This window comes from Ilyonectria robusta, assembly GCF_021365365.1.
Source record: "Ilyonectria robusta strain PMI_751 chromosome Unknown BGZ61scaffold_13, whole genome shotgun sequence".
In the NCBI taxonomy this organism is placed as follows: Eukaryota; Fungi; Ascomycota; class Sordariomycetes; order Hypocreales; family Nectriaceae; genus Ilyonectria; species Ilyonectria robusta.
In genome coordinates, this window is record NW_025764447.1 from 568254 (window position 1) to 579533 (window position 11280).

An 11280-nucleotide genomic window follows, 5' to 3' on the forward strand; every position below is an offset into this window, starting at 1 on the left:
ACATAATAGGTAGTCGGATATTTAGTAGCTTACTAGAGGCGAGTTTACCAGGGAGTTGTCTTAAAACTAGGATAAAACTAGGAAAGTCTGCATCTGTAGATTGAGACTATCTCTAATAACATTATAGGATAAGGCGCATCTGTTGATATAGAGGAAGGTCATCCTTGAGCGGTGCGGCTTCCAGATCAAACTTCACTCGGCCTTTTTTGTCAAGCCAGGCTCCATCGTCGAAACTCGGGAGCACCTCTCTCGTAAGAGCAATCTCTCGTTGACTCACAAGAGCCTCATCGCGGGGAATCCATAGCTTTGGTTTCAGAAGCCAAACCTCCGGAGGCAGGTAACGTTGGGATTCGTACTCGGCAGGGAATTCTTCCTCCGCAGGTGTGTGGGAAACTAGGCGTTGCAACACTTCGAAACTCTCAAAAGCCAGGGGCCGGAACCACTTCTTGTATGTACTGCTTTTGCTTGGCTGTGGCGGTTGCTGGCTTAGAAAAGCTTCGTCTAAGGTTGCTGGCGTGACATCCCATGGGGGATTCGCGGCCTCCATGTCGACAGGCAGCTCTCCCGCGGAAACATCAGTGTTGACGCCACGACGACGAAGGAAGCCCGATTCTGCCGCGCTCTCTCTGTTCTCTTGCGGCGCTGCATGCTCATCGTCATGGCTCAGCGTCCTAGGGAAGTTGTCAAGAAGAGGATTGATAGCGTTTCTGATGGAGATGTGCAAAAACACAGTCGAGAAGGACAGCAATACCATCAGAGCCAGCTGCCCCCATGCAGAGAGCAGAACAAAATAGCAAATAAAAAATATTTGGGCCAGGTATGGCCCTGCTATGATGTGCATAACAGCCCGAGGGTAGAACAGGCCCGTCGTTTCCAGCGTCCTTGTGTCGTACACGTACATCAGGTTGTACTTGTAGACAAAGTACACAAAGGCAAGCCCCGTTGCTGCAAATACGAGGATGAGAGGTGCAATGCAAGCGTAGCAAACGGCTGTATTTGAGGCTCAGTGATCTTAAGTCTAACGGAAGTTCAAATTTGAATACTCACCGATTACTCCGATATTCGTAAAAACGGGATACACACCACCCCAGTGGATAACACTTAGATCATACCACCTCTTGTAGCCAGCCTGTGGGGTTCCGGAGAACTTACCTTTGATTTGGTGCCGAAACAACTCCCAGAGTTGCGTCAGTTCCCAAGCACCAGCCGAAAAGCACCGCACTAGAATATACGTGAAATACAAGTTGGACGCCCTCGGCACATTGATCGAAAGGATAGACCTGGGGTCTCTTGTGATGTCCGGCATCAGCGTCGGGGCCAAGAATATCTGGAGAACCTGGAAGACAAAGTATCTGCTTTGGACGAACAACTCGACGGCGGAGAGAGTTGGCGATCCTGTGAATTTGGCGCATGTTCTCAAGAAAAAAGGGACAGTCTCTAGCAAGAGCCATAAAAGGATCGCTCGTCCCAAGCCAGAAATGATGTTCGTGGCCAGTTGCGGAAATCTGTTGATGTCGGGCATTTGCTGCTCGAGAAAGGCGGGGCTCGCCACTATGCTCACGAGCGTTTGCGGAATCCACCAAATGATAACGCACGCGATGATGATGAGCACAACGACGTACTCGCGTATGAGTCGCTGCCACTGCGGGATTCGAAGAGAATCCCAGACAATCTCCCCCGGCCTCATGCCGATGACTGTTTCAGACATTTGAAACGGCTGGTGGTGCGTAGGCGTTTGGTAAGCTGCTTGTGCATTGGCAGAGGAGTCGAACTCAACGAAAACCGCATTCATTGGCTTTCCTTTGCCAGCATGGATTTTCTGGCGCAGCTCTTCGATCTGTTCATTTAGCAGCTTCAAGTGCGATCTGGCCCAATTGATCGTGTCGACGCTGCGGCCAAATTTGCTGACTGGCCGGTGACTCGGCCTTGCATAAGCTGCGATCTTCTGCGATTCCAGAGATAGCTTTTGACCTGGAAAGTCCGAATCGTGGACGCAAAGGTGGCTGTGCTCTGAGTATGTCGATACCGACTCCGTGCTGTGGCCATCCAAAGTTTTGGCTTGAAGTTCGGTGACTGTTGGTGATTGATGATTCTTTCCCCAACTAGTTCCACGCTCTGGGTCTTGGAATTCGGATTTTGGTGTCTTCATCCAGTCCCAATGGGTCATGCTGAATTGCGGATGGCCTTTGCTTGGTGAATTGGCCCTCTTGATGAGCGTGATTTCAGCCTCCTCCAATTTAACTGCTGTCTTTTCCCTTTCTCGTAAAAGCTTCTTCAACTTTCCTGTCATCCTAGGTATCCAGAAGTTGACTACAGAATCTCCAAACAGCTTGCGTAACTTTCCGTCATCCAGATACTGGGCTGGAACGGCGGTAAAGAGGACGGTTTTGGAAGAACTGCGGCTTGTGTAGTTGGGTGACAAAAGATAGGCATGTCGTATGTTGATGTAGTAGAGACATTCGCGCCATATCATGAACAAGATAAAACCTTTGCTCCAATTAGTCACGTCGTCTGGGAGACGGCGAATAACTCACCAGTAAACACCCAGGATACTGCAACGTGGGCATAGAGTTTATTTGAATCGTCCAGATTAAGAATTGTCAGAGATCCTGGAGGCGAGAGCGATTTGCCCCCTATTCCGTGGATGGGGAGAAGGATCGGCAACACGAAAAAGATACCGCCGAGGCAGATGATGCAGAGAACCCTGAGGTGACGGAGAAAAAGAAAACCGTCCAGAGAGCACCTTTCCAGAATATATGTGTCCTGAATTTGGAAAAACGGCTTTATCCAGTCGGTCCATCCAGCCGGCAGTTCTGGGCTGCGTGCTCTGCAGTCTATTAGCCCCATAGCTCCATATTCAAGAAAATGGATGCTTACTGTTGGGACTGAATTCCTGACAGGCTCTTTGGAGCGTATAGCCTGGGTATCTTTCGACGGAGAGCAAGGAATAGGATACAACACACTACCGTGTAGATGATCGTGGGGCCAGCGGCTACGAGGACGGGTCCAAAAGGAGTATTTAGAAGAGCTGATGGGATAGAAGAGCCATCGCTGGAGAGGGTGCCATTTCCTTCTTCCCCTACTCTGATGTCTTTGATCCTCGGGTCATTCTCTTCAACTGTTGGCTACTGGATAATTAGCAACGCTTTTGGCTGGGATCGAGATGACGATGCTCTTTGCCCTCATTCAAAAATACTCACTTCAAGCCTTGCTCCTAAACCACGCATCGTAGCCGTTATCTTATCACTGATGCTGCAATCGCCCGTGATGGAAACGACATCTTGCACAAGAAGAGCAATTATGACTGTTAATATACGGGCAATGATCTGTGTGAGTGTAACTTGATACCCCCTGCATTATGCCGGCCGCTCCTTGCGATGTCTTGCGGCATGCGCTTATGCCTTGCGCTGTGGCCAGTTTTCATGCGTACATGCATTAGCTCTGTCGTGATCCCTGAACAGCTGAAGTTGAGTGATCGGCAATTGATTAGGGGGATTACTATTCGTCCAACCCTTTCTCGCTATTTATACAACCTTGATCATGTAGTCCCACTTTCACTCCTACAGCAGCAGCGACACGACAGCGCCCGTTGCGCTAAAATTACACAATATCCCTCGGATTGCCGTAAGGCAACACATGGGTCGCGAGCAGGGGGCTTCAGCCAACCAAGTAGGAATCAATACAAAGTACCTCTTTGCCAAGCTAAAATCGATGATTATAAATGTGGCTCCAGTCCCAGTGGGGATGTCATACTGATAATTTTTCTTACCGTGTTTGACCATGCTCCTTCTGATGAACTTGCTTTTGTTGAAGAATACTCGCCACTGATAAGCAAAGGTTTCTGAGCCAGTTGGAGCACGATAATTTATGTAAGTGTTGCCTTGTCACAGTCAAAGGATTGGATACCTAACTGAGGGAGCGCTCTGAACTACATGTTGAAATTCCCTGCAGCCAGCCAGCCTTCACGCAAGAGCGCTCACTAACGCCCACTAATACACACCGACACGCACCAACACAAGCCAGAGCAGCTGTTGCAGCTTTTAACAGCACAATTCCATTGTCTTTGCATGTCCCTTTCCTTCCACAATCGCTGCAGCTCTGTATCTCGAGGTCCGAGATAACAGATACTAGTACTCCGCTATGAGCGTCCAATTGCACTTCTGTAAGAATAGTATACGAATTAAAGCACTTAAACTACGTGAGATAATCGTCGTCTTGTACCTCTATAGAACACTTTCTTAACCAAGGGCCGTGTTAAAAAACAACTGTATTTCGACGCTCGAATATGTCTTGGTACATCAGTTGAAGTGAGCTCCGGGTTCGCCAATTGTTGTTGTCAGCTTGCAGAGGCCATTATACACGGCTGTTCAGATTCTATCTGACCATTCTCAAGCAGCTTGGGAATGTGATGGACCAAGTCACGAGTCCCCGTGTTATAATGGATGGTAGAATCCAGGATATGATCCTTTCAGACTTCCATACTTTGAATAGCGTGGGTCGAAATTTAGACCGCAGAGAAGATTCAACCTAGAGGCAGGCGACACATTTTTCTGAGTGCCCCAAGAGAAACGCTGGTGTTCTGTGATAGAAGATGGAAGGTAGGTCTCTCGAACTCTTGTAATACTCGGAGAGGTCTGTAACGGAATTTTATGAGTGTCGCCCTGATCAAAGAATTGATTGAGGAAATTTGTATTGGCGAAGCCGCAGTCGAAAATGCGGTGAGAATGGTTCTCGTCGCTGGCTGCTGCGCTCTGCGGGCTAGTCGTAAAGCATGCCGCATCCGTAGTTGGTAATCATACCGCTACTGTTTGCTAGGGCTGGGGCCGTTTTTGCCACCGCCTGTGCCGTTCACAGTCGGTAACCTTGAAGCTAGATTCACATCGCACTGTCCGATTATGTCGACGATATGGAATGATGGGTTTGAACTTAATTCATTTTTACAACGTAAGTTTACGACGCCGTGGGACTTTCAAGCACTCTGAGAAGATATTTTGTGCTCATTCACACGCAAAATTAATGACGTTCCTTCATTCTTCATGCTACCCAGGGCGGCAGTCTTTCGACCTCGTTAAGTAGTGGGTGATGCAAAACCGGTGCTCTTAAAATAGACACTAAGTATTTAACCATAAGCCGAACACTAGCGTTGGGTTTCGGCAAATGTAACGGGCCGAGACTGGTCTCTGATGGTTTAAGTGGCTGGCAGACAGTGAGGCTGACACCCTCTCGTGTGACGTGCAGAAAGCTCATCTGACAATGAATCATCAGGGTGGGGTACACTTCTATTCTACAACTGCACTGTGAACAGAGGGATTTGACGTCTGTTGGATTCTGTTGAACCCCCTCGACCATCTCAGGACATACCAATCATGTCTAGGGTGAAGGGCAGCACAAGGGAAATCGTCGGGAGTCCTCAGTGGCCTGCGACAGAGACTATCGGTGAGTGCGGCCTAACCACCTCGCAGCACTGGTGACATCTTGCTGACAAAAGCGATTGCAAAGAAGAGTCGGAAATTCTGGATGAGGCCGACCTCGTACCCAGTGCCCTGGACCAAACACCACCCAGTGCAGATGAGCAGCGATGGACTCGATTGCCTGTCGCTGTGTTTGCGGCCCTGATTTACTGGCCAATCATCAAACCTCTGGACGCCATCTTGTCAAACCCGGTTCTTTTCGTGCTCCTCTTGATCGTCTTTCTTTATGGCTGTCTGCCGTTTATGATTACCTCGGGCTTTCTGTCCAGTGTCTTGGTTGGAAGGGAGACTAAGATCCGTCCTCTTTGAATCACCCGGTTTAGCTCTAGCTATACGTGGCACATACGATGAGTGAAGAAACGAAGGAACGCGGCGGATTATTCTTATTTTAGGTGTCTGAGAAAACCGTTGATACCTCTTAGCCAAGTGCATGAGGAGAACAAGATTCTTTCAATGCACTACCTAACAACGTCTGAATTTCTGCAAGCTGTGATATCCATGCTTTCGGCGAAACCAACATATTGTACTCGCCCAACGAGGTTGGCAATATCTTACCGAACCTCCATCAGTGTAACTCCGTTCATTTGAATGTCTTAAATTTTGCTGAAAAGGTTACCTGCATCTTGTGTACGTTGATTGATCTTGTTTGCTTCCGGTCGAGTACCTTCAGGCTGGCTGGCGAGGCTGTAAGTAACCCTGGGTCTAAGTATGCTCCACGGGCGAGGCGGGCTTCTTGTAGTTAGCCGGAGAGCCAGGTTTGATCTTAGGCCTGTGTACACTCTTTACCCTAGCTGGTTTGAGTGGTGTCTTCTTGGCTTCCCGAGGGTCGGCTCCTGCTCTCGCGAGGCGATCTGCCTGCAGGTTTCCTTCAATGCCCTTATGCGCTGGGACCCAATGGAACTCAATCTGGGATTTCGGGAATTTCCGCCGTAATTCTGGGAATACATGCTGAGATTTAGCGGAGACTTCGTTAAGCAGCTGTTGAATAAGCGAGGTACTGTCAATGCAGGCGTGGATTCGGGCGCTTTGATCAATACAGCAGGCATGATAGAGCCCGCGTCGGGTGCCCTCAGCCTCTCCGTCAATGACTTCTGCAAGACCAAGTCGACCCTCCCCTTCTGCAATCTTCCTGCGATCTCGATGGATAACGTAGCCCCAGCCGACAGTCCCCGTAAGATTCTTTGATCCATCCGAGTAGACTATTAAGTCGTTATCCGGTACTGTGTTCAGCCAGGCTCTGAAACTCTTAGCTCTTTCCTTCTTTGTCTCTTTCTCTGCTTGCATTACTGGATGTGGTTGATGGCTCTTCAGTGGGAGTTTTGCTTGGGAGAGCCCAGATAACGTCCTTTTTGTCGTTGTCCGCTCAAACGATTGGGACAGAATGCGGGCCGAGGAAAACATCGTTCTTGTTGAAACACTTCAATTTGTAGAAGTGGCAGGTGATAAGTTGAAAGTAGAGCAGAGTATCTCGATAGGCCTTCTGGGAATGGAAGAGAACGTGATGAGGGAGGATGAGTGAGCCGATGGAAATCCGTGGCAATAAATACTGCTACGGTCAGGACAAGGTTATTGTCTACAGATAGCAAGGTTATTTTCTGCAGTCAACAAGGTCGAAGACAGAAGGGTTAGATTGAAAGCTTGAGGTAAGGCCAATTTGCAATAATCTTAATGTCAAACTGCTGTATCTTTTAGTCCTAAGCGTAGTGCCAAGAGTGCTTCTATTATTTGCAAGTACTGTATAACTTTAATCTATCTGGTTGTGTTAAATAAAGCAAGAAGAAAAACCTAAATAAATGCTGCGACTATCGTTGACACTATTGTGGGTGTTTTTTCTTTACTGTTGAGCTTCTAGTCCCCCGTCTGGGTATGTCTGTACTGGGGCACCCTAACCTCTTGAAATGCTGCTACATCATCACCCGCTCTCTTTATCCTATGACTACAACCCTTGAGAAGGTTTGTCCAAGCTAATTTTAGTTCGTCACCTCTGTGGCAGCATACCTTGCACGGAAAAGCAAGAAACACAAGGCGCTGCGCGGGTATTCCAGCATCACGTGGTGCAGGCGAATTGGCGTCACAACCAAGGCAATCTGATGCATTTTAGATCAAAAGCAAATATCGCAAGTAGAGTAAGAGACGTTAATTTCGGGAGTATTCTTTAATGAAGGTTCCCCTTCTCCACTCGTTGATTGTATGCTACTTCAGAGTTTGAGCTCGTTAGTTTCTTAAGCAATTTGAGATGATGGCGAGCGAGCACAATATTTACTGACTGAAGAAGAAGTAGTAGATCATCACGTAATTCCATAATTCAGTGTAGGTAATAAATAACTAGTACGAATAGTTTCCAAATTCTTAGAGAATCATTACCACTCACTGAAAAGACGACCAATTATCGATCAGCGGCTCTGGAATTCAGTTCCCGATGAGTGGTGTCACTGCTTTTATCTCATCATCATTTCACATTCCAGTGCACAACCAAGTTGAAATACACTGGCCTGTCAGGCTTATCATTCAATACGTCAGTATGCGGCAGAATTATGATCACCGTTGTTGTCATGGTGCACAGCACTAAGCGCAACTAGCAATTGAGAATGCTCAATAATTCCAGACTTCTGACGGACATTATATCCAATGATAGAGGGCAGAACTATTAAGCCTCCAACTAAGCCATAGGTTCCAAGCTTTGTGCTACTTTAGATACAATAGATAATCAGATAAAGTAAAAGGATCAAAGGTAGTAAACACATAAACTGGTCTATTACCGCGTTTTATGATGGGTGTCTTAAATATCTATCAGACTTTAAACTTTTTGACTTTGTTCCCTGACTCATAACCCTTGAGTGACGCCATGGGTCGTTCCACTTTGATCTCTTTCATTGTGAGATCAGAGATCAGCATTGGCATTCCACGCTTGCTCGCCACACATCCCTTTCCATTCCCAACCGCAAATCGGACCCACACCAAGGTGATTTATTTCTTCTATTATTTGCCAGAGCCTATTTCTGTACTCCATTTGTTCGAAGTTCTCTGACACCGAACATGATATTCACTGGTGCCTGATGTCCGTTGGTATTGAGCCACGGAAACGGGGAGGCACTGCGTCATTCTTTAGTCGCGCCGAGATAATCACTTTGAGTTTGAATTCCGGCCCATATGCCCGTTGATTATTATAAATTATCGCGGAACTCCTCTACATCTTCTTTTTTGTTCTCGCTCCTAACTACCTAACAAGCACCAGAAAGACTCACCTTGGTTTTGACATTATACCTGACAACCTACTCTTACATCCGACCTTGACAATGAAATCGGTTCTCGTTGCCTTTGTTTTTCTTATTAACACCGGCATTTCTGCTCCATTGCCGACCAATACTCCTGCTCTAGTTGCCGACCCAGATGGTCCGTTCGGGCACATCCCGGGTCCTCCAGTTATTCCTCCTACAATACCGGTTCCGCCTCACGAGCCCCTGATTCCGGCTCCTCTACCTACTCCTCCTATCCAGTCTCCGTACCCTTCACCCATCCCGGCTCCTCCACCCGGTACTCCAACCTCGGGTCTTCCGCTTCTTCCTCCCATACCTACCCCGATCCTGGATCCCTTCGATCCTCCAAGACGCCTTGTCAGAAACCTGAAGGAAAGAGACGACATGGGTAGCATATTTAATGCTACCGAACTTGGTATCTCCGTTTCTGGAAAGATTCGCGAGACGAAGATTCATATCCGTGATGAGAGATCGGAGAAACGCCAGCTGGCAACGACACATTGACCGTATCATTTTGGAACAGTTACTCTCCGCTTTCGATTGGAAATGAGAAGTATCATTGTTGAGAGCAAAAATTAGAGCACTTGACATCTTTTCCATGCCTTGGAGCCGGAGAACCTTTGTCTGTCAGGGTGACAGCACTGAAAATGTTTTTCCCAAGCGAACCTTCGATGAATTAGTCTGAATTTTGTGGGATCTTGTTACCAAATGGTTTGAAAATTTAAGAATGCAGGAGTATTTTCCGATTATGACGGAGATTTAGCACGAAGAGGTCGAGACGGAGTAGCTGTTTGGGAGAATTGGGAACTTGAGAAATTATTTACATTGGTCGCGTCTTATGTAGACAAGAATGCCAATGGCACTAAAATATTTATTGGTCAATCGCCGGAAGTATTGTCACCAATTAGACTGATATCATTCGCCCTTGCATTTTGTAAGTCGAGGTGGCAGCTGCCTGTGAGGAATTTTGTAGCAAGAAAATAGATCCTGCTCGACAAATGACCCCACATCCCTTCAGGGGATAAATTCAATTGTTGCTATAGGGTGAATTAGCAGGTAAGGGGAAAAGGTTGAAGCTACTTTTTTCCGTCTGCCGAAATCCTGTAAACTTCGTTGAGTTGAAGCTCAAGGCAAAGACAAGAGCTCAACAACTGTCTCTTCTAGTCCTAATGTAGCACGTGCGGTTTGTCTCTATTGTTAGAAAATATTATTTGGTTTTTTTAGCTCTACTCAATATCATCAGATAGATCACAACCTTACAGTATTCTCAAACAGTAGAAATAAATAATAAGTACTACACCCAGCACCAGATGAAACAGTAGCTGAACAATAAGGTTGTTACACACTGGTCTCTGTCTGAAGCTTCCATTCAACCCCTCTGACTTCAACCCTGCTGTCTGCAGTCAACGACCTTGAAGTATTGATATATATTGTACTTTCCTTAGCACGGTTTATTGATTCAATAGTTGCACGCAAATAACCGAGAATATTGATCAGGTTAGACAGACGGGGCCAGTTTGGTAGCATTACTCCTGGCGTTGACTTCGGGAAGCGGCCCCCTGGCATTCCGTTACTCGAGCCGCCCTTGGGTATCAATCTACAGCATGTGGTTAATGCTGAGCACTCTACGGACAATTGGAACTGGAACCAACTCTCAGATGTAACCGTGTCTCAGGTAAAGCTCTAAATTCAACACTCCGCCTAAATCGCCACGTGTTTCGGACTTTCAAACACAATGCATAGCCCATCAACCTCCACTATTTGGGCCCCTGGTAGTTCCTGCAGATCCTCCAAGCTAATCTGCTCAGTCTCACCCTCAACTTCCTTGTGTTTCTTCTCCTCGGCCGCAAGGAAGGCTTGATAGTGCTGGTACTCCATTGTCGCGAACTTCTTCTCTTTCGTCCAACCTTTGGGCTTAATCTTCATCACCTGGTATGCGAAGATAATATCACCATCAGCCTCGAAACCAGTTCCAACTCTCCTCTGTTCCAAACTACCTGTCCCAGCCCCAGCGCTAACTTCCGGGGCCACTTCAGTGCGAATATTGCTCTCAAAACCATCACTCACAGCAGCCTGGCCTTCAAATTTGAAGCCTTTGGCGATTTTCACACCAGTGACCATGTAGACAGGACTGCATAAAATGCTATCGAGTTTCATGTATTCTCGCACCTCCGGCTGGTTGCAGCGACTTTTGATCTCTTCCGCTGTTGGGTCCTCCGAGAGGTACTTGGTGTCGAGAGAAGTTATTGAGAACTGGCCGTTTTTTACTCGCTCTCGGTTGGCTATGTTCTTAAGAGAGAGTTTCTCAAGGAATGCCCCCCAAATACTGAGGTGTTTGTTGTTCTTTGTGTCGAGGGAAAGACGGAAATTGATTTCCGTTGAGACATTGATACTGAGCTTGTTTTGGTCCGCCTTGGAGATTGGAAGGTGGGGTTTCAGCGGATTTCTGATAATGTTGCCAATTGCAATCCTGCCATTTGGGGGGAATGTCCAGTTTGGCGCAAGGAAATACGTCGGATTCTGGACGTTACTCATGACTGGTAGCGTTCTTG

The 11280-nt window shown here is 47.2% G+C and overlaps 4 protein-coding genes across 4 annotated transcripts; 2 read left to right on the forward strand and 2 right to left on the reverse strand.

The window, feature by feature from the left end:
• Nucleotides 1-109: 109 nt before the first annotated feature.
• On the reverse strand, nucleotides 110-3266 carry BGZ61DRAFT_454397 (uncharacterized protein). The gene is made up of 5 exons (XM_046246218.1): nucleotides 3201-3266; nucleotides 2878-3125; nucleotides 2535-2827; nucleotides 1048-2487; nucleotides 110-990 (listed from the first exon to the last, which is right to left on the reverse strand). Exons 1-5 carry the CDS (start codon nucleotides 3225-3227, stop codon nucleotides 122-124), a joined length of 2877 nt encoding a protein of 958 aa, XP_046102768.1. The 5' UTR covers nucleotides 3228-3266; the 3' UTR covers nucleotides 110-121.
• A 2100-nt stretch (nucleotides 3267-5366) lies between these two features.
• On the forward strand, nucleotides 5367-5780 carry BGZ61DRAFT_533923 (uncharacterized protein; the record flags this gene model as incomplete). The annotated part of the gene is made up of 2 exons (XM_046254075.1): nucleotides 5367-5436; nucleotides 5500-5780. 2 exons carry the CDS (start codon nucleotides 5367-5369, stop codon nucleotides 5778-5780), a joined length of 351 nt encoding a protein of 116 aa, XP_046102769.1.
• Nucleotides 5781-8767: 2987 nt separating this feature from the next.
• Nucleotides 8768-9232, forward strand: BGZ61DRAFT_479491 (uncharacterized protein; the record flags this gene model as incomplete). The annotated part of the gene is made up of 1 exon (XM_046249110.1): nucleotides 8768-9232. The coding sequence occupies one exon, from the start codon at nucleotides 8768-8770 to the stop codon at nucleotides 9230-9232; it is 465 nt and encodes a 154-aa protein (XP_046102770.1).
• A 1166-nt stretch (nucleotides 9233-10398) lies between these two features.
• Nucleotides 10399-11279, reverse strand: BGZ61DRAFT_393034 (uncharacterized protein). Its single transcript, XM_046242863.1, has one exon. It carries the CDS (start codon nucleotides 11261-11263, stop codon nucleotides 10430-10432), a length of 834 nt encoding a protein of 277 aa, XP_046102771.1. The 5' UTR covers nucleotides 11264-11279; the 3' UTR covers nucleotides 10399-10429.
• Between the last annotated feature and the right edge of the window lies 1 nt (nucleotide 11280).